This window comes from Kogia breviceps, chromosome 17 (assembly GCF_026419965.1).
Source record: "Kogia breviceps isolate mKogBre1 chromosome 17, mKogBre1 haplotype 1, whole genome shotgun sequence".
In the NCBI taxonomy this organism is placed as follows: domain Eukaryota; kingdom Metazoa; phylum Chordata; class Mammalia; order Artiodactyla; family Physeteridae; genus Kogia; species Kogia breviceps.
Genome location: NC_081326.1, coordinates 75,166,814 through 75,192,920, shown reverse-complemented (window position 1 = coordinate 75,192,920; position 26,107 = coordinate 75,166,814). Strand labels below are relative to the sequence as shown.

The 26,107-nt window shown below is 42.5% G+C and overlaps 1 protein-coding gene across 50 annotated transcripts in view; it reads left to right on the top strand.

The window, feature by feature from the left end:
* The window catches only part of PTK2 (protein tyrosine kinase 2), a 247,644-nt gene that overhangs the window by 36,484 nt on the left and 185,053 nt on the right, over positions 1–26,107 (top strand). For 4 of the 50 annotated variants that reach the window (XM_067017375.1, XM_067017364.1, XM_067017385.1 and 1 more), the window contains exon 3: positions 13,278–13,366. The exons of 33 other annotated variants lie outside the window; for them this stretch is intronic. Coding sequence is in view for 12 of the 17 variants with exons in the window: in XM_067017359.1 (XP_066873460.1) it covers positions 18,268–18,367 (100 nt within the window). In the remaining 5 variants the exon portion in view is untranslated. Of the gene's footprint in view, positions 1–13,277; positions 13,367–18,092; positions 18,368–26,107 lie in introns of those variants that run through there. 13 more of the 50 variants (XM_067017368.1, XM_067017357.1, XM_067017360.1 and 10 more) reach the window with 7 other exon arrangements.

Here is a 26,107-nt window from a genome sequence, read left to right as displayed (position 1 = left end):
ATTGATCTTTACTATTGTTTTCTTTGTTTCTATTTCATTTATTTCTGCTCTGATCTTTATGATTTCTTTCCTTCTGCTAACTTTGGGTTTTATTTGTTCTTCTTTCTCTAGTTCCTTTAGGTGTAAGGTTAGATTGTTTATTTGAGACTTTTCTTATTTCTTGAGGTAGGCTTGTATTGCTATAAACTTCCCTCTTAGAACTGCTTTTGCTGCATCCCATAGGTTTTGGATCGTCCTGTTTTCGTTGTAATTTGTCCCTGGGTGTTTTTTGATTTCCTCTTTGATTTCTTCAGTGATCTCTTGGTTATTTAGTAACGTATTGTTTAGCCTCCATGTGTTTGTGTTTTTTACGTTTTTTTCCCTGTAGTTGATTTCTAATCTCATAGTGTTGTGGTCAGAAAAGATGCTTGATATGATTTCAATTTTATTAAATTTACTGAAGCTTGATTTGTGACCCAAGATGTGATCTATCCTGGAGAATGTTCCGTGTGCACTTGAGAAGAAAGTGTAATCTGCTGTTTTTGGATGGAATGTCCTATAAATATCAATGAAATCTATCTGGTCTATTGTGCCATTTAAAGCTTGTGTTTCCTTGTTAATTTTCTGCTTGGATGATCTGTCCATTGGTGTAAGTGAGGTGTTAAAATCCTCCACTATTTTTGTGTTACTGTCGATTTCCTCTTTTATAGCTGTTAGCAGTTGCCTTATGTATTGAGGTGCTCCTATGTTGGGTGCATATATATTTATAATTGTTATATCCTCTCCTTGGATTGATCCCTTGATCATTATGTAGTGTCCTTCCTTGTCTCTTGTAACATTCTTTATTTTAAAGTCTATTTTATCTGATATGAGTATTGCTACTCCAGCTTTCTTTTGATTTCCATTTGCTTGGAATATCTTTTTCCATCCCATCACTTTCAGTCTGTATGTGTTCCTAGGTCTGAAGTAGGTCTCTTGTCGACAGCATATATATGGGTCTTGTTTTTGTATTCATTCACCGAGCCTGTGTCTTTTGGTTGGAGCATTTAATCCATTCACGTTTAAGGTAATTATCGATATGTATGTTCCTTTTACCATTTTCTTAACTGTTATGGGTTGGTTTTTGTAGGTCCTTTTCTTCTCTTCTGTTTCCCACTTAGAGAGGTTCCTTTAGCATTTGTTGTAGAGCTGGTTTGGTGGTGAGGAATTCTCTTAGCTTTTGCTTGTCTCTAAAGCTTTTCATTTCTCTGTCAAATATGAATGAGATCCTTGCTGGGTAGAGTAATCTTGGTTGTAGGTTCTTCCCTTTTATCACTTTAAATATATCATGCCAGTCCCTTCTGGCTTGTAGAGTTTCTGCTGAGAAAGCAGCTGTTAACCATACGGGAGTTCCCTTGTATGTTATTTGTCATTTTTCCCTTGTTGCTTTCAATAATTTTTCTTTGTTTTTAATTTTTGTCAGTTTGATTACTGTGTGTCTCAGCGTGTATCGCCTTGGCTTTATCCTGCCTGGGACTCTCTGAGCTTCCTGGACTTGGGTGGCTAGGGAAGTTTTCAACTATCATCTCTTCAGATATTTTCTCTGGTCTTTCTCTCTCTCTTCTCCTTCTGGGACCCCTATAATGCGAATGTTGTTGCGTTTAATGTTGTCCCAGAGATCTCTTAGGCTGTCTTCGTTCCTTTTCATTCTTTTTTCTTTGTTCTGTTCCGCAGCAGTGAATCCCACCATTCTGTCTTCCATGTCACTTATCTGTTCTTCTGCCTCGGTTATTCTCCTATTGATTCCTTCTAGTGTATTTTTCATTTCAGTTATTGTATTGTTCATCTTCATTTGTTTGTTCTTTAATTCTTCTAGGTGTTTGTTAAACATTTCTTGCATCTCCTCGATCTTTGCCTCCATTCTTTTTCTGAGGTCCTGGATCATCTTCACTATCATTATTCTGAATTCTTTTTCTGGAAGGTTGCCTATGTCTCCTTCATTTAGTTGTTTTTCTGGGGTTTTATCTTGTTCCTTCATCTGGTACATAGCCCTCTGCATTTTCATCTTGTCTGTCTTTCTGTGAATGTGGTTTTTGTTCCACAGGCCTCAGGATTGTAGTTCTTCTTGCTTCTGCTGTCTGCCCTCTGGTGGATGAGACTGTCTAAGAGGCTTGTGAAAGTTTTCTGATGGGAGGGACTGGTCGTGGGTAGAGCTGGGTGTTGCTCTGGTGGGCAGAGCTCAGTAAAACTTTAATCCACTTGTCTGCTGATGGGTGGGGCTGGGTCCCCTCCCTGTTGGATGTTTGGTTGGCCTGAGGTGACCCAACACTGAAGCCTACCCAGCTCTTTGGTGGGGCTGATGGTGGACTCTGGGAGGGCTCACGCCAAGGAGTACTTCCCAGAACTTCTGCTGCTAGTGTCCTAGTCCTCATGGTGAGACACAGCCACCCCCCGCTTCTGCAAGAGACCTTCCAACACTAGCAAGTAGGTCTGGTTCAGTCTCCTGTGGGGTCACTTCTCCTTCTCCTGGGTCCCGATGTGCACACTACTTTGTGTGTGCCCTCCAAGAGTGGAGTCTCTGTTTCCCCTAGTCCTGTTGAAGTCCTGCAGTCAAATCCTGCTAGCCTTCAAAGTCTGATTCTCTAGGAATTCCTCCTCCTGTTGCCGGACTGCCAGGTTGGGAAGCCTGACGTGGGCCTCAGAACCTTCACTCCAGTGGGTGGACTCCTGTGGTATAAGTGTTATCCAGTTTGTAAGTCACCCACCCAGTGGTTATGAGATTTGATTTTATTGTAATTGCGCCCCTCGCAGCATCTTATTGTGGTTTCTCCTTTGTCTTTGGATGTGGAGTCTCTCTTTGGTGAGTTTCAGTGTCTTCCTGTCAATGATTGTTCAGCAGTTAGTTGTGATTGCAGTGCTCTTGCAAGAGGGAGTCGGCCTAAATGGAAAAGATTTGGGCATCCTCAAGTGATAGTTTTGTTCTGGACGTGAAGTGTTGGCTGCCTGTTGTGTTTATGTGGAAACTGTCGATCCTATATTTACCTTTGGTGGACTGAGGGCAGATGAGACTTGGTTAGTCTTGGAGCTGAGCTTTCACCTTTCAGGGCTCAACTTTATTGAGTCATATGTATGTCAGTAACGGGTGTATTTGAGAAAACTTTGATCACTTGTGTGCTTAATTTTGTCATAATTTCTGTTATAAATTACTTGAATGAAAAATTTTGAATTCGTGAATATATGAAATATTTTTTTAATTATTAAAAATGTATTGACTCTCTTGAGTGTGACTTTTAATCTTTAGAGTAAATCTTCAGATGTAAAGACTTGTATTTATTAGGCACTGAGGAGAATTTTCTGTGTGGTGCATACTTCTGGAAGATTAACGAAAATGTATCCTACTTTCTCTTTGCTCCCAAACCCCACCTTTTTCCCCCACCTTACTTTTACTCAGGTAAGAAGATGTGAACAGGGAAGAAGGCGGAGTGTAGCTTTTTATGCAAAATATTCTGATTGTGAAAATGGAGTCAGTTCATAAGTGGATTTTATCTGGAAGAGGAGGGTAAAAAGCATGGTCAAATGTTTGCATGGCATTTACACAATAATCATGATGACTGTTTTTATTCTAGGACATACTGTGGCTGCTGTCAGGAATTCTCCCAAATGGCAGTGCAGAGCAGAGGGTTTCCTTAGCTGCAGTAGCAGACTTCGTAGCAGACTTAGTGACCGTGCCTTCTTTGTGTCGGCCTAACTCTGTGTAAGGGAGACAAAAAATGGATTTACTGTAGATTGTGATAGATGTGCACAGAGAGGAGAGTGTATTTTGTCTTTTAGATAACTGTTAGAATGAGGTGGAGATCAGCTAAGTTTCAGGATATTAAGAATGAGATTGTCCTGAGTATAGTTTTCAAAAGAAGAAGTAATTTCAGTCAACTACCATATGGAAAGGTCATATTGTAGTAAGTATATATTGTACCTTTGAGGTCACATGGAAACAACTGTAAATGTACTTGGTATATTTTGGGACTAGGAATGTGTAGTTACATTTTACAGGAAACTCTGCAGGTGGTAATGCTGTTATTTTTGTGTTCTCTTTTTTTCTTGTTAGATTAATTCATATTTCTCTTGTTTACTTAAAGATAATATTTGATTTCCATAAAAAGTTTAGAAAATAAATATTAGGAAATTCCTGTACTCAAAGGTAGTTCTTAGGTGGTAATTCAAGGATGCCAATAAAAGGAATATGCTTTAAGCTACCTGTAGTTATATCCAGACTGTATATGTATTTATAGCAAAAAATAAACTTATGTTCTCTCATAAATAATTTAAATGCATTTTATACAGACACATTCATTTCATAACTTTATTTTCAGCAAAATCAGATTTGGAGATATTTAAAGCCACAGCTGAAGTAAATTACAATTTTCCCAGGAAATAACTATAAAAGTACGCAATAATGATTATAAAAAGAAAATTTAAATAAATATTTTTGCAGATTCTTGACTCTTCTCCTCCCAATCACATAATGGAAAGTAAAATAAATTTTTAAAAATGTCCAGGGACTTCCCTGCTGGTCCAGTGGTAAAGAATCTGCCTTCCAATGCAGGGGACGTGGGTTTGATCCCTGGTCGGAGAACTAACATCCCACATGCTACAGGGCAACTAAGCTCACATGCCACAACTACTGAGCTCTAGTGCCTCAATGAGAGAGCCTGTGCTCCACATCTACAGAGCTCACGTGCCCTGGAGCCCACGCGCTGCAACTAGAGAAAAGCCCACGTGCTGCAACGAAGAGCCCACGTGCAGCAACTAAGACCAGATGCAGCCAAAAAATAAATAAATAAAATAAATAAATATTTTTTTTTAATGTGCAAATTAGGTGTATATATTTTAAGTAACCCCTGTATGTAGGATCCATGTTCCTACATTTTATAATTAGATCTTGTTTGTTTTCCTGGAGTCACAATTGGAACGTTTTCAGTTGTTCTTGTTAGTTACCTTTTCATCTGTTTTTGATGTTTAGTTTTCTGTTTTTGAATGAACACTTTACCAGCTAAAGATACACATGCAGAAGTCATATCCCCAAAGAGCAGTAGTCCACATCACGGCTTTAATGAACTGAAAGAAGTTTTTCCTAGGAAGTTTTTAAAAAATTTTGTTCTCTCGAATATCTCATGTCTTAATGGATTGAAGAGCTGCAGGTAAAGGTAATTTTTGAGAACTTTTGTGGGATTTAATTTGAAAATTTCATATAGTGCTTAATAGATAGATAGATACTTTTGTGTTGGGCTTCTTTCACTTAGCATAATGTTTTCAGGTTTCATCCATGTTGTAGCCTGTGTCAGTACCCTTCCTTTTATTGCTGGCAGGAGATATATCCTACATTTGCGTTTAGGTTTTTAGCCTGCCAGAACCTCTCCTGCTTTTCTGTCCTCCAGCAGCAGTATTCTGTGGTTGCAGAGCCGGGGGTCTCAGCCTCCTCCTCGTTTGCAGGATTAGCAAATCAATACCAAAGTTCACAGTAGCTGAAGTAGATCAGCTCAGCTTTGTGGTTCCTCACACTGTGAAGTATTAGCCCCTCTTGTTCTCACTGCCTTAGCAGCTCTCTGATTATTGTATTTTATCCACTTTTCCTGTTTTTCTAGAGGAAATGCTGTTCTACTGTCCACTGTTGGATCTGCCTTGGATTCAGAAATCTCAAAAAAAGGGGAAGGAGGAATCTTTGAATAAGTTAGCTATTTACAAACTCTCTCCTCTTTTCTAGCTGTCATGCCCTGCCAGCGTGGCTTGTGGATTTAAGCTGTTGCCGCTGTTATTCTGGATCTTTGGACTAGAATAAGAAGGATTTCTGCTGTATCACAGGAGGTGCAAATAGCCATAGTCAAGCATGGATTTTGCTCACACATTTTTAGGGCTTGCCTCCTTCATTTAAGGTCCGACATTTATGAATTCAAGAGTTTGCTGGTCCCGTGTAAAAAATGCATTGCAACTGTTTCAAGTAAAATAGATATGCTTTGACAGTTTAGTTACTGTGTTTTTGGTCCTTGAAAAGAAGTGTTAAATAGCTTTATTGTTCTCAGAAGGGAACTTTTAAAATTGCATGATTGTATTTGACATGCCTTGGGCAGAAATGTTTCTAGTTTCACAAACCCCCTAGGTGATATGCCCTGGGTGTGGGGAGCCTTGGGGTTGAGGTGGACAGGGCCAGTGGAGTGGGGATGGGTATGTGTGGGCAGGACTCTGGTGAGGCATGTCTCAGGGCCCCCAACATCTCTGTAATCAAGATAAGTAATAGTTTTTTTCTTCTTTTTTTTTTGGCTGCGTTGGGTCTTCCTTGCTGAACGCGGGCTTTCTCTAGTTGCGGCGAGTGGGGGCTGCTCTTCGTTGCGGTGCATGGGCTCTAGGCGCGCAGACTTCAGTAGTTGTGGCATGTGGGCCCAGTAGTTGTGGCTCGCGGGCTCTAGAGCTCAGGCTCAGTAGTTGTGGCACAGGGGCTTAGTTGCTCCACGGCATGTGAGATCTTCCCAGGCCAGGGCTCGAACCCATGTCCACTGCATTGGCAGGCAGATTCTTAACCACTGCACCACCAGGGAAGCCTAAGATAAGTAGTACTTTAATGCAGCATTTTTAAAAGTCAGGATTTAATGCAGAAAATCCCTGATGGATGATACCAAACTTAAATGAAAACAGGATCGTTATTACTCCTTTTTCCTTTTGCCCCAGCACTGTTCCTTGTTCTATCTTAACTTCTACTTACTTTGGGTTTAATTTGCTAATGTTTTTCTTATTTCTTAAGGTAAAAACATAGACAACTCATGTTTTTAGCTTTTAAATATAAGTGCTTAAAGTTAATTCCCTCTATGTACCCAGCGCTCTTTTAGCTGCATCCTAAAAGATTTCGATGTTCTGTTTTTTTTTTTTTTTGCGGTATGTGGGCCTCTCACTGCTGTGGCGTCTCCCGTTGCAGAGCACAGGCTCCGGACGCGCAGGCTCAGCAGCCCTGGCTCACGGGCCCAGCTGCTCCGTGGCACGTGGGATCGTCCCGGACCCGGGCACGAACCCGCGTCCCCTGCATTGGCAGGCAGACTCTCAACCACTGCGCCACCAGGGAAGCCTCTGTTTTTAATTATCATTCTATTCTGAACATTTTGTCAATTTCTCCTTTGATGTGTTGTTTGACTGTGTGTTATTTAGAAAGGATTGTTTACTTGCTAAATATTGGGAACTGTACTAGATATCAGTTCTTTAAAATAGTTATTTTTTATGTTCATTTACTATTTTAACTAAAATATACATGGTACAAAATTCAGATGGGTAGGAAATGAATCCTAACTCTCTCTCTATGTGACTCACCGTTCCCACTTGTGTAACCACCCACAGGTCCTCTATGTGTGTACAAGGAGGTGCATGTGCGTGGATCTTTCTTTTGCTTTATATCAAAGTGTATTCTACATACTCTTCCATACATTTTTTTTATTACTTAAAATATTTATCTTGAAAATCCTTGCATATTAAGACTGGGAGTTGCCTTAACTCTTTATAGTACACGTTGCTTTTTTCATTAATGAGTATTTTCCAGTATGAATGAAAAATTTTCAACAAACACAATTTTTTAATGCTTGTATAGTGACTCATTTTGATGTTGCAAACTTTATTTGCTCATTTCCCTTCTTTTGAGCATGTTCCCAGTTTTTCAGTGTTGCAGATAAACCTATGAATCATTTAAGCCTCAAACTGTACGGGGGATTTACTGGGGGTTTCTTAGACCAGTCTACCAGCAGCCGGAACTGTGGGTGCTGGGACTTATGTGCTTGTCCTCTGTGAGCTCTGAGCTCCTCGGTGGCCTGGGCTCTGTCCCAGTTATTTTTGGATCCCTGGTGTTTAAGTCATTGCACCAGTACAGAAGATGCAGAGTAATGCACTGATCATGCTGTACTCTCGAAGCCCTTTGTATTGTGAGATTTAATTCTCCTAACAACTGTGAACAGTAGATGCCATTTTAAATTTCACTTAATTGATGAGAAAACCAAGTCAGAGAGAGGACAGCATTGGGCTTTCAGGCTTAAGGGCTGGAAAAGATGAAATGATTTGGGCTTTGGAGTCACATGTGGCCTTGACTTTTACAAAGTCTGATCTTACCCCAAGTCCTTTACCTCTCTAAGCCTGTTTCCATTTTCTTGAAAATGGTGATAGTAATTATCTCAAAGTTTATTAGGGGATTAATTTTTTTAAGCCACATAAAGCCCCCTTGTGCAGTGCTGGACCAGCATCAGCCGTGCCGGACCAGTATCCAGCCTAGTCGAGGACCGGTTGTTGTCTCTCTTTTTCCTGCCTCTTGCACTTCGAGCTTGTTCTAGTGTCTCAAGGCTTTCCCCCTTGTCTGTAAAAGTAGACAAAATTGTATCATATTTGCACTTCTGTTGTAAAATATAAGTGAGATTCACTCTTTTAAAGTGGCTTTAACATTTTAAAAAGTTTTTTATTGGGATAGACAAAAAACACAGAACATAAAATTTACCATTTTACTTATTTTTAAGTGTGTAGGTCAGTGGTGTTAAGTGTATTCACATCATTGTGAAACAGATCTCTAGGGCTTATCTTGCAAATCAGAAGCTCTGTACCCCCTTTTCCCTTCTCCTCAGCTCCATTCTACTTTCTGTTCCTGCGAGCTTTTCTACTTTAGATGCCTCAAGTAAGTGGAATCATACAGTATTTGTGCTTATTTCACATGTGACAGGCTTTCCTTCCTTTCAAAGGCTGAATAATATTCCACTATAATATACACCACATTTTATTTATCCTTTTAACCATTCTACTATTGTGAATAATTGCTGTGAACATAGGTGTGCAAATCTCTTCAAGATCCTGCTTTCAGTTCTTTTGGGTGTGGAATTCCCGAAGTGGAATTGCCGGATCATATGGTAGTTCTATTTTTGATTTTTTTGAGGAACCTCCATACTCTTTTCTGTAGCAGTTGCACCATTTTACTTTCCCACCAATGGTATGCAAGGGTTCCAGTTTCTCCACATCTTCACCAGCACTTGTTATTTTCATATTAAAAAAAAAAGAGTAATCATCCTAATAGACGTGAGGTTGGTTTAAATAACTTTTAAAAATTGAAGTTGATTTACAATGCTGTGCCAATCTCTGCTGTCCAGCACCGTGACTCAGTTATACACATAGAGACATTCTTTTTTTAATATTCTTTTCCATTATGGTTTATCACAGGATATTGAATGTAGTTCCCTGTGCTATACATTAGGACCTTGTTGTTTATCCATTCTTTTTAGTGTTGGTTTTTATCAATTTTATTTATTTATTTATTTATTTATTCATTTATTTTTGGCTGTGTTGGGTGTTTGTTGCTGTGCGCAGACTTTCTCTAGTTGCGGCGAGCAGGTGCTACTCTTCTTTGTGGTGCGCGGGCTTCTCATTGCAGGGGCTTCTCTTGTTGCAGAGCATGGGCTCTAGGTGCGTGGGCTTCAGTAGTTGTGGCACGTGGGCTCTTGGTGCGTGGGCTTCAGTAGTTGTGGCACGTGGGCTCAGTAGTTGTGGCTCGTGGGCTCTAGAGTGCAGGCTCAGTAGTTGTGGTACACAGGCTTAGTTGCTCCGCAGCATGTGGGATCTTCCTGGACCAGGGCTCGAACCTGTGTGCCCTGCATTGGCAGGCGGATTCCTAACCACTGCACCGCCAGGGAAGCCCTTGTTTATCCATTCTAAATTTAGTAGTTTGAGTCTACCAACCCCAAACTCCCAGTCCATCCTCTCTCTCTCCCCATCCCCCTTGGCGGCAACCTCAAGTCTGTTCTCTATATCTGTCAGTCTTGTTTCACAGATAGGTTCATTTGAGCCATATTTTAGATTCCACATATAAGTGATATCATATGGTATTTGTCTTTCTCTTTCTGACTTACTTCACTTAGTATGATAATCTCTAGTCACATCCATGTTGCTGCAAGTGGCCTTATTTCGTTCTTTTTTTATGGCTGAGTTTAATAACTTTTTAAAAAAGATTTATTTATTACTTATTTACTTTTGGCTCTATTGGGTATTAGTTGCGGCACGCAGGGTCTTAGTTGCGGCATGTGGGATCTTTCGTTGTGGTGCGTAGGCTCTTTGTTGCAGGGCGCAGCCTTCTCTCTAGTTGTGGTGTGTGGGTTTTCTCTTCTCTAGTTGTGGCATGTGGGTTCCAGAGCGTGTGGGCTCTGTAGTTTGTGGCACGTGGGCTCTAGTTGAGGCGTGTGGGCTCAGTAGTTTGTGGCGTGCAGGCTTAGTTGCCCCATGGCATGTGGGATCTTAGTTCCCTGACTAGGGATCGAACCCCCGTCCCCTGCATTGGAAGGTGGATTCTTTACCACTGGACCACCAGAGAAGTCCCTAATAACGTTTTCTTTTTAAATATATAAATTTATTTATTTATTTATTTATGGCTGTGTTGGGTCTTCATTTCTGTGCGAGGGCTTTCTCTAGTTGTGGCGAGCGGGGGCCACTCTTCATCGTGGTGCACAGGCCTCACTGTCACGGCCTCTCTTGTTCCGGAGCACAGGCTCCAGACGCGCAGGCTCAGTAGTTGTGGCTCACGGGCCCAGTTGCTCCACGGCATGTGGGATCTTCCCAGATCAGGGCTCGAACCCATATCCCCTGCATTGGCAGGCAGATTCTCAACCACTGCGCCACCAGGGAAGCCCCCTAATAACGTTTTTAAATGATAGAATAAAAACATTATTTAAAAAAAAATAATAATGGTTTTTAATGATAAAAATTTTTAGGTAGAGTTGGAAAAGTGACTCCGTAAATTTTTGCTAAGTTGGAATAATGTCTGTTGATACCAGTGTGACAAGGCCAAAATCAGAGAGGAGGCCGATTGACAAAGAAAACCAACCACTACGCAGCTATGTTTGGGAAGAGAAGCCATCTTATTTGTGCCTCTTACTCAGAATATGATTGAAGAAAGGACTGGATCCATACTGGGTGCTTCTAGTGTTTCTTGAAAATGGAGTATAGAGTCACGTTGTAGAAACACTTTCCTTTTCTAGGCCACAGCGAGGGATAATTTAAAATGTAGATGGTTGACGTCTCCCTCTTTATAGCTGAGGAATGTAGGTTGCAGAAGAGACTCATTCACCACCAGGGGTCCCCTGGCACCAGCGCCCCTCCAGCTATAGCTGTCTGCTTGCAACCTGCAACCACATGGTCTGATTTCTAGCAAGACCCCAGAGTTTCTCTCTGCTTCAGTTACCTAATTCGGGGAGCCAGTCCTACTGTCGGTATCTGCTAAATAAGATGAGTGGTCAAACTGTGGAAAAATTGAATTTATAGGGTAAAAAAAAATGTATGGTGAGGAAATGATGAAGTAAGTTGGATATGTATATGCATGCCCAATACAGTAAAAGTTTGAGTTGATTTGAACAGTTGCAACATTAAAATAAGTACTCGATTGCCTTTGATATTTGTGTCATTTTGGTCAATATAAACAGAAAACCCCTCTATAACATATGTAGTTAGGTTGAAAATTTTGGTGTCTTGTCCCATCCTATGTTATTACTATACCTCTACCACTCACTATATTTGAAAAACTAAAGAAGCATTCTTACACATTTCAGGACCCGTTTTTTCTCTCTTAAACTTAATGGTGAGTAACCTCCCAACAGTTTCTAAACCTGGAATTTAGCGCTTCTCTTTTATATGGCAAAATAAACAAGAAATGGCCATGAATTAGTGTCTCTGGAAATATTCTAGTTTAGCACTGTTTTTTAAAATTAATTAATTATTTAATTAATTTGGTTGCACTGGGTCTTAGTTGTGGCAGGCGGCCTCCTTAGTTGCAGCTCCAGGGCTCCTTAGTTGCAACATGCAGACTCCTTAGTTGTGGCATGTGAACTTTTAGTTGCAGCATGCATGTGGGATCTAGTTCCCTGACCAGGGATCAAACCCAGGCCCCCTGCATTGGGAGCGTGGAGTCTTATCCACTGTACCACCAGGGAAGTCCTGAGTATTGTTTAGATTAATAATAAGTTCAGAATTTTCTGCCTTTTAATTTTTTTTATTTTTTGAATTTATTTATTTTTATTTATTATTTTTGGCTGTGTTGGGTCTTCGTTGCTGCGTGCACTTTCTCTAGTTGTGGCGAGTGGGGGCTACTCTTCATTACGGTGCGCGGGCTTCTCTTGTTGTGGAGCACAGGCTCTAGAGCGCGTGGGCTTCAGTAGATGCGGCACATGGGCTCAGTAGTTGTGGCTTGTGGGCTCTAGAGCACAGGCTCAGCAGTTGTGGTGCATGGGCTTAGTTGCTCCACAGCCTGTGGGATCTTCCTGGAGCAGGGCTGGAACCTGTGTACCCTGCATTGGCAGGCAGATTCTTAACCACTGAGCCACCACGGAAGCCCTTCTGCCTTTTTAGAAGGCGTTTTCCTTCTGTTTCATATATCTCAGTGTGGCTTAATCCAATGGTATGTTTATCTCCTGGTGGTTTTGATGCATCTCTCAGGTACCAGCCGCATGTCCAGCATCTTAATCTGAATTTGTTTTTGGCAGGATTGCTGACAGCAGGGACTATGATAGGATATTGTGTAGGGGAGAGAGTGGCCTGTCTGTCTCGCGTTCTTTCTGTGGGCATGTTTCTTCTCTTCCTTTTTTGTCCCTTTGGTCCTCACTGTGACTCAGTCATCCTCTGTAGGCTGGGTGGGGCCTGCTTCCTGACTCTCTCTGGAAAGCTTTGCACTCTCAGCAGGTGGCATCACTGTAGGTGGTGGTTGCAATGTGTGGTCTGGCCGGTATCCGAGTGCCCGTGCATATCCCAGCTCTGCTGCTGACCTGTTAGCTTGATGTTAGGTATGTTACTTAATCTCTCTGTTTCTCAGTTTGTTCTCATGTCACATGTGGATTATAATATCATCTATCTCATTGGTTGTTGTAAGTACTAATTGAGAAAATAGGTGTAAAGCACTCAGCAAATTGATGAGGAACACAGACTGTGGAGCCTGGCTGGCTGAGTTTGATTTCCAGCTTTGCACCTTAGAAGCTCTGTGACCTGGAACAAGTTATCTCTCTGTGCTCCAATTTCTTCATCTGTGCAGTGGGCATAATAGAGTCTGCATCGTGGGATAAAAGTACTTAGAACAGGGCTTGGTGTATAGTAAGCATTAACTTGGCATCATCATTATCATTATATTTTCATTATTATTAGTGTTGCTGTTCTGCTCTTTTGTGATTGACACGACGTCATCACTGTTCAATAGGTGATAGGTATTGTCATTGTCCTTGTTTTACAGGTGAACAGACTGAGGTTCAGGATGGTGAAATGATTCTTTCTTTGTCTCACAGATAGAACTGGGGCTCCTTTGCGTCTTCCCGTTGCAAATTCAGTGCCTTCCTCAGCTTCCCCAGAGTTCGTCCAGAATAACGGAAGGGAGGTATGGTAATTGTTATGAAAGTTGGCAGGGAAAGCAAGTAATACCAATACCATCACCTTTTGGAATATGTTGTGTTTTGCGACCTATTGTCTGTTTGTCTTCAGAAGGTGATTATAGCCATTGTGTTTGTGGTGGAAACAGACGCAATGACACAGAAATGGTAATTCTATGAGTCTTACTGGAAGTAAAGTTAGAACAGGATACCCAGCTACGGAAGTTAGGGTATGTCGTAACTATCAGTTGCTAATGGAGGTACCATAATGTGAAACTGTTGATTTTATTTCAGTCTGTAACTTTTTTTTTTTTTTTTTTTGCGTACGTGGGCCTCTCACTGTTGTGGCCTCTCCCGTTGCGGAGCACAGGCTCCGGACGTGCAGGCTCAGCGGCTATGGCTCACAGGCCCAGCCACTCTGCAGCACGTGGGATCTTCCCAGACCGGGGCACGAACCCGTGTCCCCTGCATCGGCAGGTGGACTCTCAACCACTGCGCCACCAGGGAAGCCCCCAGTCTTTAACTTTTGATTAATGAAGATAAATTTTGAATTGTGTGTGTATAATGTGAATTATAGTTTTCTTTTACATTCCTCCTGTTGGTTGACATAAAAGCATTTACCAGTGCTTTACTCTTCTAAGAAATACTGCCCTAAAGTTTTGGTACTAACTTAAGGCAAACAAGTAAAACCATGATAACTGTATGAGAACTGTGAAAGTCAGAGTTGTATCTTTGTGAGCTGCTTTTGTGACATTTACAAGCAGTTTGTTTCTTTATAGTTCTTTCCCAATGACTTTCTTATTTAAGGCCAGGTTTCTGTAGGGAAGCCAGATTGGACAAAATTATACAGTGTATGAAGGGTTTTCCTGCTCACTGATCTTGCTTATGGCATTGTTTGCTAGCCTTCTAATCTCACACATTAGTTTCATTATTGCTGTACTAAAATCTGCGGTGGAAGTTCTGATCGGAGTATCAGAATACTACAGTTGTATGGTTTACTTTTTATGTGGGATGAGGAAGGGCATTCCACATGGTTTTTGTAGAATTTATATCGATTTTTCTTTTTCCATTCTTATGGGGGAAGAAAAGCAAGGTTTACAACATGTGTAATTCACGTATTCATGCAGTAAATATTTTTCAGGCCCCTGTGCTGAGTCTTGGAGGTGAAGCAGTGCCCAAGACTGAGGCAGGCCGTGCTGTCGCGGAGCTTAGTGTCGGGTCCTGATACCTAGAATCTGATGCTTTCTCTATGGTCGTGGTCTCTAAAATAAAATAGAACTTCCCTCTGCCATGTCCTCATTAACCTCCAGGGGTTAGAAGAATGTGTGGAATACGGCCTGTACATTTTACTGTCCGTTTTAGCAGTGAGGCCCTGGAGATGGCGTGCAGAACTGACGACGTCCTTCCCGCCGTGGAGGGTGCATTGTAATGGGGCAGCCAGACAGTGGACAAGGTGCCGGATAAGGCACGTGGTGTCGTAGAGGGGACCGTGCTGTGAGGAGGTGAAGCTGGGTTAGGGTATGGGCTGTGCAATTTTAGATGAGGCGGTCAGGATAGGCCTCGTGGAGTAAGTGACATTTGAGCAAGAGCTCGGAGGAAAGGGAGTGAGCCTTGTGGTTATCTGGGGCAAGAGTGTCCAGCCTAGAGGGACAGGCAGTGTGAAGGCCCTGAGGTGTCATGCGTGGCTCGTGCGGGCAGAGGGCAACAGGGAGCTCAGTGTGGTTGGAGTTGAGGAAGCCTGGGGGTGTGGGGATGGCGGTGGTGAAGAGATGAGGGTGTAGACAGTAGGGGAGCCTCCTGGCACAGGGACTTGCACACCATACTTGGTGTGCAGGTCACCTGTTCAGGGGAGTTGGGGAACGTTTGGTGAGTTTTAGCAAAGGAGTGAAATGCTGTGATTGATGTTTTGAAAGGAAGGGTCAGTTGCAGCTGCTGGCTTGAAAGTTGAGTGTGGAGCAGCAAGACAGAAAACAGGGGTGGGTGGTGGGGAGGCCTGTGGGTGCCAGATGGCAGCGGGCGGGGGGAGGTCACGGCCCAGGTGTAGTCTGAAGGCAGGGATGGTAGGTTTCCTAAGAAACAGAGAAAGAAGTCTGGGTGACCAAGGCTTGGGGCCCGAGCAAATAGTAATCTTTCTATTTAAAGTAAATTTTAATTAAGAGTTTACTGGTTAGGTGGGACTTAGCAGAGTTGCTCTTAGCTAGACTGATACTCTAAAGAGGTGGTTTAAATACCAAAGAGCTTTTTATATTAATATATAGAATTTCATGAATCAGAGCGTAAAGGGATTGCTTACTTTTTTTCACTTGTGTTGCCATTAACTGTAGGCTCTTCCCATTCTTTTCAAGATGTCACTGGATTGGGAATTTAAAAGCATAAGTTGTTTTAATATTTAGCAAAAAGAAAATAGGAGTAGTTATATCACCAAACTGGCTAGTACTCGAAATTTTTCAGCTCTTAGGCCTGAGGCAGGTCGCTCCGCCTCTGACCCTCAGGATCCTCTTCTGTAGAAAAGGGGAAGGAAGGGCTTTGTTGGGATTGTGTTAAGGGTTAAACTCAGTTGTTTTATGTGTGAAGGCACCTGGCACAGTGCTGGTCTGCCAATGCCCTTCTGCTCTTCGCAGAGCACCTGCGTCCTCTCCTGCTCTCACACCGGCTGCTCTTTCTCTTCAGTCGCCGCAGTGGTTCTTAACTTTCTTATAGCTGCTGCTTCCATCTGGGCTCTGCTTCGTCAGGCAGCCCTTGTTCCCTGTGTCCTGGAGAAGTTTATGCTTCCAGCTTTCAGACCCTCAGGACCTTGCACACCAGGAGGTGACATTTGGATATTGAAATAAAATATAAATTAGCTTGGTGGATGGGAGAGAAAGCTGCCATCCACTGGTTACTTCATTTGGAAACTGGGCTCCCTGCCCCCACTCACTTTTTCCATCCTAGAAAGCTCCCAGTTTGCCTCTCATCCCTGCCTCCACTGCCCTGCATAAGCTACCCCCCCACCCCCACCCCCACCCCCACCCCCACCCCCACCCCCGCTAGCTTTTCTGCACAGCTGCTGCTGTGGCCTTCTGGGCTGTTCATGAAGACCCCCGCTTCCCGGGCATGTCTGGGCTCAGTGACACTGTGCCTCTGCCGGTTGAATGGCCTTGTTTTTACTCATCTTTAAAAGATGCGGTGGCACTGATTTTGCTTAGAAGTTGTGAAAATGAGATGTAATCAGTATCTGGTGTGTAGAATATGGTTGGTGACAAGGTAGCCTTGATTTTTTAATTTTTGAGAGTCATAGGTTCCAAGAGAGACTCACAGTTTGCTTGGGTTGTTTATACAGTCTCTTAGCTGATGGTTTCAGATTAAGCACCAAGCCGTTGTCATGGGGCTGAACCTGGTGCCAGACTTGCCCACTGATGTTCCTTTCTGTCCTGGGCTCTGCTCAGTAATGGGGGAAGCTGGGGTGGTTGGTTTTCATGAATTCTGCTGGGTCTGTCTGCTTGTTTCTTCTGTTCTTTTTCTGGCTTTTGCTTGTGTGTGTTTTCTGGAGCCCCCTTTCTTACCAGTGTTGCCTGAGATCAGAGTTCTCTGTGGTGAATGATGTGTTTTCACTGGGGCATAAGAGGGGTCACTTGAGCTCTGCCTGCAATTAGGAGCCTGAAGATAAAGCCTGCGACAAAGCATCATCTAGGGAAGCTGTTAGAAACGGAACACGCTGCCCTGAGGCGTCACTGGGTACAGCCTTTGTTCAGCTCTTGTTTTCAGAAGTTAGTGAATTCACAGTTAAGTAAAGTGCTTGATTTTTTATTAGCTTACGGTATTTACTACTAACAAAATCATCCATATATTAGGAGGGCTAAACTGTGCTCAGGCAGAGGCTCCAGGAACCTAGTTACTGACTGTCTTACTCCGAAGATAATAAGTGTGGAATGTGTTCAAAGAGCTAAATTTTTTAGACAACCTTGATTATCTCTCAGTTTGAATGGAGAAAGTAAGTAGCTTTGCATCTTAAAAAAGTTGCTAGTACAGATTATTAGGGTATTTTTCTGTCCTTCTTCTTCAGTATGAGTTTATTATTTACTTATATTTTGAAACTAAAAAAAGAAATGCATCTTGGATCCCTCAATATTCCCTAAAGGTAATTTTGAAAGTATCTGGCAACCTCAAATTCTTGTTTTTATGTGTTTTCTAGATACTGTCTATAAATTTACAAACTTACTTTTCAGTATCAATCTGGAAACATTTTACCTCAAAAATATTTGGGTTCCTATGGACATTTTTTACAGATTTGTTTTTAGTGTTGATCAGGATTTTATTTTCAGAATTATTCTTATTTCATCAAGGTAATTATTTTAACTGTAAGGTCAGAATTAGGCTGGTAAAACGCCAAAAGCACGACTTTGAAAAACAACAATGGTTTGAGCAGGCACCTACAGACATGATCTGGGTCAGACTTGATTTGCAGCTTACCCAGTTCTAGAATCGTCTGTCAGTTTCGTAAACAGAAGTCTGCCAGATGAATTGAACAGAAGGGTGAGATTAGCATATTAATAAGGTTCTGGCTACTGGCCGCCTTTTTCTCCACCCTATGTCCTCCTTCCCCTCCTTCTCGCGCTCTTTCCCTGAATGAATCTAGGAACACAGACCCTTGGGGTCACGTTACCTGCTGGTTTCTTTCTGCTTAATCTGGCCAGGAAGGTCTGTGTTTCAGGTTGCGGAAGCTTGAGAAGATTCTGTAACTGAGAGGCTTTCTTCAAGCTGCTGGAAAACATTACAGAGGGAACACCTCCCAAATTTTGCTTCAAGCTCTGAAAGAGGGAGTGCAGAGGGAAAGTTTAGTCTTGCTTGTGGATTGAAGCAAATCCTGTAGGAGCGATGAACGGGGACTTGGTGTGCGGACTCCTGGCTTGGTCTTTCTAGGACTGACTTTATGTTGTTGGAAGTGACGGGCCGAGGGGCCCTGGGACCCGCAGGTGCTGTCTGTATGGAGAAGAGCGGCTGTAGTCCATTTCCAGTGTGTTGGGCTAAAGGTATAAGTAGATTAAAAATCTGTTCGGTTTAAATTTTATTTAGATTCATGCTTTTGCACTAAGAAGGTGGATAAGAGTTTGTCAGAACTTATTCAAAGAGATTCACAATTAAATTTAAGGAAAAAGGGAAATTACGTGGTATGGGTTTGCAACTATTTCATAAAACCAATTAGAGAGTGTTTCAAAAAGTAAATAAAATTATTTTTATGGAAATGCATTTAAATGAGTAAACTCTTTTTATGCTCTTTCGTGTGTCTCTTGAAGTTGCATGTTTTATTTTGAGTTTTAATCAAGACGTCCTACCCATTCTGTGAGGCAGAAGTTTTTAAAGAATAAAGAGACTAAGCTTAAATAGGACTGCAGGAAAAAAGAGTAACATAGATTTTCTTTTTTCAAAAATTGGTTTCCTTTCCTCACTGTAAAGACTGTATATTTAATTGGAAACTCCTTGTTACTGTAAGGTGGGCTTATCACTAAGGGTCAGCAATGCTGTGAATAAACAATTTTCCACTGTAATGTTGTTAGGGGTTTTAGTTATATAAAAATAAAAATATAAAATATAGCATTTCATTGTAGCACTCAAGATGGTATTTGGGGAGCGTGTTTAGAAGTTAAAAATGCTAAATAATTCCAGTATGAATAAGACCAAGACAGGCAGGCTGTTTTGCTTAAAATAGTGAATTGAATATTTAACCTGGGAGATAAAGTCCTTAATGAAGAATTTAATAAGAATATTTATTATTAAAAATATATATATATTTAAATATCATCTTACTCCACTTAGGAGGAATCTGCACTGGGTAAAGAGCTGCAGTATTACAAGTAAAGCTTCAGACTGATTAAATTTAGTGTTCAGGTTAAAAATTTTAGTACCACCAGGATATTGATGTGTTAGCACAAAATTAAATTGGTTTTCATTTGAGTTGTTGTCATTATCTATTAATTCTTTTCTAGGCTTTTAAACATTTTTAAAACGTGATATTAGAATCCTTTAGTATGACTAAACAAAGACTGTCATTTTATTACATAATTAGATATTAAGAGTAAAGATTTTGCAGTTAATTCAAACTCTTGAGTTTTAAAGGATGTTGGGTTTGGGAACTTTTTAAATTGCAGACTCTCACCTCAGGACTGTATCGTATAATTGAGCATGACCAGTGCTCAGTGGCAAAGAGCTCTATACTTTTTGAAAATTTTGATCTTTTCCCAGACTTGCTGGGATTCATTTATATAATGCCACTTGCATTGTGTGATAGCAAATGATAGCTCTCTGTTAGCACTTATCCTTAACAATAAGGCTCTGATTTCACTCACAGCATCTAGGCTAGATTCAAGATATATGATTCCAGTGGCAATGTGATATTAAATAATCAGCTACTAAGTTTTTAAAAAATTCAAAGTGACTTTAGAACTATGAACTTTGGAAGAGAGATTGTAGTGTTTTTGTTCGTCCCAAAGCAATTGCTTGAAGCCACTTATTTTTCCATTATGTTTGCTGACTGCAGAGCAAATGAGTAGAGGCGTTTTTAACTGAAATATAATTTTGATAGAGGTGGGCTTGGGCATGAGGGCAGAGCTCGCATGTGTAGAAGAGGGAAAAGGTAGGGATGGTGTCAAGGTCAAAGTCATTCTGTGTGTAGGGCTGGAACAGGCTGTCTCCTCAGATGGATCCTTCAGGAGCAGATTCTGACAACGCTGGGGAGCTTGCAGCCTGTCCCCTTCTGGGGCTGAGCCCGCTGCCCCGTGAGCACACAGGCACCATCTCAGGACAGGTCCCCTCTGCCTTCTCCGCTTACTCTCTAGCCCTTAGGTGTTTATCCTGATTAATTTTTGCTGTGTGATAAAGACAAAGATGTTGCTGTGCAGGAATTGGCTGAATTGGTTATTTTAAAGTATAAAATTACTACTTTTAGATAGAGACAAAGTGAAAAGCTCAAATCCAAAGAATATATATCCAAATCTCTATTTGCAGTTAGACATTCTAAACCTCACAGTTGATTTTATCAGTCACATTAACCTCAAAAAACAGCCATGGCCCAATTTAAGAAGACATGTAAAATACTTACTAGAGCAGGCTAAAAATAATAGAACAGACCTATATTTGTGTACTTTGAAGTGAAAACTTTATCCTTAAAACACTCTGGAGTCTTTTCTATAATAAAGTTTATTGTACTGATGAATTTAGTTTGAAGAACCCACCTTAGATTCCACCTGCTGAAGATTGTATTTTAACATATTTAAGAGGACTGTGTTATAAATTGTGTTCAACTATATCATAATTTCCTAGGCTTAAAGACAGTTTTAATTCAGGATATTGAAGTAACTGTAAGTGTTTACAGTGCTGTTAACTGGCTACAAAGCTACTAAGTGCAGAAAGCCCTCCTTGGAAAGTTCTTTGATTATATCAGTGTGTGCATTGTTTGTTTCATCTTTGGGGAAGGATTGAGAGGTGTCAGATTTGGTTGTTAGGAATAAATGTGTTGTTGATTTTTTTCTGTGTCTTTCAGTGGTAGGTTGAGATTGAATAAACTGTTAATAGTTCATTTGTGTGATTCTGGATCATGTGGTTGAAGTCATGCTTTTTCTGTATCAGTATTTTAAACTCCATCCATCCATCCATCCATCTCTGTGTACAGCCCATCTTCTCTTCTGTGTGTCAGACTCCAGGGGTCAGCTGCCTCTTGATACCTACATTTGTATTTTCCATAAGCATCTGATACCAGCCAGAGAGGAGCCTCTTACTTGTTACCCCTGAAATCGGTTCCTCCTCAAATCCTGTGTCTTAATAAACACGTCAAACCCCCATCCACTCAGTTGTTCATGCCACAGACCCAGGATGCCTCTTTGAAGCCTTCTTCCATGTATAAGGGATCCATCTTTTTATCCTGATGATTCTGTCTCCAAAATAGGTCTTGAATTCCTCACCTTCTCTCCCCCTCTGGCCTATGGGAGTTGCTTCCTGTTGGTCTTCCTGTTTCCTCACATGTTCATCCTTCACACACCTGCTGGAGTGATTTTGTAAAAGCATAAATCTGATGTTATTCTTTTTCAAACTCCCCAGTGGCTTCTCGTTAGAATCGGATGGAATTGCAAATCCTTAACATGGCCTGCAGCGCCTCGCCTGATCTGGCTTCTGTGTACTATCTTCAGCTTTGGGCCCTTGGCCTCTTGCTCATTTTGACTTTTCAGTGCCTGGGACACCCAGAGTCTTTCCTCTTAGGCCTTCTGCACCTGCAGTTGCCTCTTGTCTCCCTTCTCTGCCCAGCTGACTCCTGCACCTTTAGGTCTCAGCTAAACCAGGTTCTCTCTGGTGTTCCCTCCTTGAACCTTTTCTTCTGTTTTGCACAACATTTACTGTTATTTATCATGGTATATTGTGCTTGTTTGATCTCTTCTTTGCTAGATGGTAAACTTAACAAAGTCAGGGATTATGTCAGGTTTTTTCCTGCTTGACAAGTAATTGGCACAAATAAATATTACCTAATGAATGAACAAATTCTGTATAGAGTTAGCTAATCCTTAAAAATTGCTCAACAAAAGGAGTGAATTGGTCTTTGGGTTTCCTCTTGCAGCAGCACACATGCTACGTTCAGTTGTCTCAACAGATGGGTCTGGGGCAGGCTCCCGGGTCTGATAGCTGCCCTCTGCCACGCCTGTGGGATCACGGCCATCCGATCTGACAGCTTGAGGAGCTAATTGACTTGTGAGGGAGACAGATTAAACATATATTATTATGTAAGCATATAAACATTTCATAGTTATATTTATGTGGCTGTCTAGATACCTGTAAGTGTACAGTAAAAGAAATCCAGTGCTCTCCAGAGGAGCGACTGAGTTTTACGAGTGCACACACAGCCCCGGGAGCAGGTCATGGCGCCTCCGCATAGCAGCCTCAGTGAACGCTGAGCTGAGTTCCTGTCCACCCTCCGCCTGCCCTGGTGCTGCAGTGGTGTCCTCAGGCACTGCCCCCTCCCCTCCGTCCTCTCCCCCCTCCCCAGCTCCTGCAGGCTCCCGCCCCGCAGCACTGCGTGCACTTGGCTTTCTGAGAGGACCCTGCTGGGCTGTGCCTCGCCTGCCCTTACGCGCTCGCTGCTCCTGTGTGGAACTTTCCTCCTCCTTCACACGTGAAGCCTTCAGGACTCCGCTCCGCGCGTGGCCCTCTGTCTCTCACCGGCCCACAGGGCTGGGCGCTGCACACACCGGCGTCGCCGGCGACTCACTCAGCTCTGCCTATTTGCTTGTCTCCTGTTACCCGGTTGTCAGCTTCTTACAGGCCTTATTACTTTTTAAATCCCTCTGGTCGGACATAGTGTCAGCACTCAGTTGTTTGCTGAGTGAAAAAGAAGGCCGAACTGGTAGTCTGGGCCATTTCGATCCAGACCGAGAGGGTGGGGAGGGTGCTCCGTGCTCTAGGGATTGCGCACGTGAAGGCGCTGAGACCCGAAGGTGTTGGCGCGTCCCAGAGGATGTGGGCTTTCCCGCTGACTGCAGTTTGAGTCGCATTGAGGCCGATGGCGAGGGCTGAGTAGGGAAGCCTTCCTTGCCCTCCACCCTGTTTCTTCGAGGGGTAGGGGTAGCGCTCTTCTTCCTGAGACCCCCCTGCCTCCGAAGACCGGGACTCCCCAGGTGGGTGCGAGGCCTGGCCGGGCCCCTGTGCACGGCCTGGGCGCCGTCGTCCCTCTCCCCGGGAGCCTCACCCGCCGCAAGGGAGGCGCACCTTGTCTGCCTCTGCCCCTCACCGTGGCCTGTCAGTTCCCTGAACTCTTCCTCAGGTGCTGGGTGCTTTTCCCTCCACCTGGGACACCCCTTCCTGTCACGGTTCCCTCTGTGACCGCAGCCACTCCAGCTCAGATTCCGTGATTATCTCCTCACGGCGCTGGGCCCTTTGCTCACATTATAGTGCGTTAAGCGTGGGTGAGTGTTAGTGCGGTGTGTTTGTACCCCTCGCATGGGGCAGGCATATCGAGCACATGAGTTCATGACAAATCAAGAATATGAAAGTAACAGGTGTCTCTGTCGCCGCAGAGGGGAGGGAGAGGACAGTTAGCAGCGCTTGAACAGAGAAGGAGAGCAGCTAGCTGTGCGGGGTCACCGGGACTCCCTTTTCCCTCCCGTTTCGAGTCTTGTTAGCATCCCTTCCCTCGCCCACAGAGCCGTAGCCTGGGGAGGCAGATACCTTTCGCTCGTCCTCATTGTATTTGGGGAAGAGGCCGCTAGTTCTCCCCAGGGTTCTCTCCACACGCAGTTCTAGAGCTTTCGTTGGACGTGGAGTTTTTGCTCAGCTGTGCCCCTGTCAGCCAGGTAGGGAAACTGAGTGCCCCAGTTCATCCATCTTAACACTTGCCGCCCACGCCCGACTCCCCCGCCGGGTCTCCCTGTTTGGACAATAAGCTATGCGAGTGTGTCCTCCTTGGCCCCCCTGGTGAAATGGGACCCTCCTCCTGTCACCACCCTCCTCCCCGCTCCTCCGCTTCCCCTTCTCTCTTGCCTCCTCACCAGCTCACGCGCTGTCTGTGGTTCACCTCTTGGGCTCGCTTGCTCTGCTGAAGCGAGGTGCACACTGGGAGGCAGGGAGCCAGTCTGCCCTTGCTCGCTGCTGCGTCCGGTGCGTCGTGCGTGGCAGACTGCTGTCGTGAGCACGTGAGCGCCTTAGCGGGGTGAGTCATCTGGGCTGCCTGCAGCGGTAGAGGGCTGCGTCTCTGCAAGCCAATGAGAAGGGTGATAGAGACTTTCTTGGGAAAATTTAAAACCTGTTGGGTTCTTTCTAGTATTTTAATGGTTAGTGATACTGATTTTTAAAAACAGTGTTCACAAATCTTTAATTTCAGATTCGTCTGTAATTGTTTAAACTGTAATGAATTTATTGTAAATTCAACAGTTTTCTGTATTTCATAACTATCAGTTTTCAGTTAAAGAGAAAAAGCTAATGTTAAAATAATTTGGGACTTCCCTGGTGGTCCAGTGGGTAAGACTCCACGCTCCCCATGCAAGGGGCCTGGTTTCAGTCCCTGGTCAGGGAACCAGATCCTGCATGCATGCTGCAACTAAGAGTCCACATGCTGCAACTAAGACCTGGTGCAGCCTAAATAAATAAATATTTAAAAAAAAATTATCACCGAATATTTTTGTTTTGCACTTAAGTAATATTTGTGTAAATTTACATAATACTATTGACATATAGCTCACATAATTTGGGTTTATGATTAGGTGTATATGTATTATTGTCTTTAACTTCTGTACATTTGTATTTTTATACCTTTTTTCCTGAAAGGTTATATAAATTGAGTCATATTTTAAGTATTTTGTAGGAATTTGTTGAAAAGAAACCAATGGCAGTAAATTTTTTCTTTGAATAAAAAGACAGACTTTGGTTTATTCTGTGGTTCGTGTAGGTTTGGTTCATTTTTTTGTGTTCTTATTCTCAGATGTTGGTGAATTTTTTTGTTTTTTTGTTTTTTGCCTGTTATCACAGTGTTCAGTTGAATTTGCATGCAGACTTATGGATAGGAAGTTTTACCAGTTACAGCAGTTTTTGGAGTTAATTTTTTTTTTTTTTTCTGTTCTGTTTTGATAGGGCTGTGTTGAAACTGTAGATCAATTTGGGAGAATCCCCTGTGAACAGTATTGAGATTTCTGGTCTGTCTATCCAATATCATACACTAGTGTATAGTACATCTTAGTGTGGTGGTCTGGAATTTTTTTTGATGCTATTTGGTTTTTAAGTTTAATTTTCCAGTTGTTGGCCTAGTATGCAGAAATAGATTATCTTGTTAGCTTATCTTGTGGCCTTACTATAAATTCACTTATTAGTTCTGGTGGTTTCTTTGCACAAGTAGACAGTCCTAAAAAACTATAATCATGTAATCTGTAAATAAAAACTATTTTTCTCTACAATCTTGATATCTTTTGTTTCTTTATCCTACCTTTTTGCCTACCTCAACTTGGACCTTCATCCCAGGGTTCAGTAGAAATGGCAAGAAGGGATGTCCTTGTCTTGTTCCGACCCAAACTAAGAAGAAAGTACTCAATGTTAAATAGGATTTAGCTCAGTTTTGTCTTTTTTGTTTTTAAGATATCCTTTATCAAATCAAAAAACTTCCCTTTTAATTCCTGGTTTTCTGAGAGGTTTTTTTTTTAAAAAAAATCATTAGAGAGTGTTGAATTTTGTCAGGCTCTTTTTTTTTTTTTTTTTTTAATTTTTTTATTCGCAGGCCTCTCACTGTTGTGGCCTCTCCCGTTGCGGGGCACAGGCTCCGGACGCGCAGGCTCAGCGGCCATGGCTCACGGGCCCAGCCGCTCCGCGGCACGTGGGATCTTCCCAGACCGGGGCACGAACCCGCATCCCCTGCATGAGCAGGCGGACTCTCAACCGCTGCGCCACCAGGGAAGCCCTGAATTACATTTTGATTGTTAAACCAGCTTTGCATTCCTAAGATGAATCCCACCTGATGGTGATGGGTTATCCATTACCCTATTTATACATTGCGAGATTGAAGATGTAGGATTCTGTTTAGGGTATTTGTGTCGATTTTCATGAGGGACATCGGTCTGTAATTTTTTTTTCTTGTAATCTTTTTGTTAGTTTTTCATATCAAAGTTCTCATAAAACAAGTGAGAAAGTGTTCTCTTATGCATCCGTTTGTATGATATACAGCAGAGCCAGAAAAATCCTCTACTGAAAGATAGGTGCAGTCTGTCTTACTGAGAAAACCAAGGGACAAACACAGGATCTGTTAACCA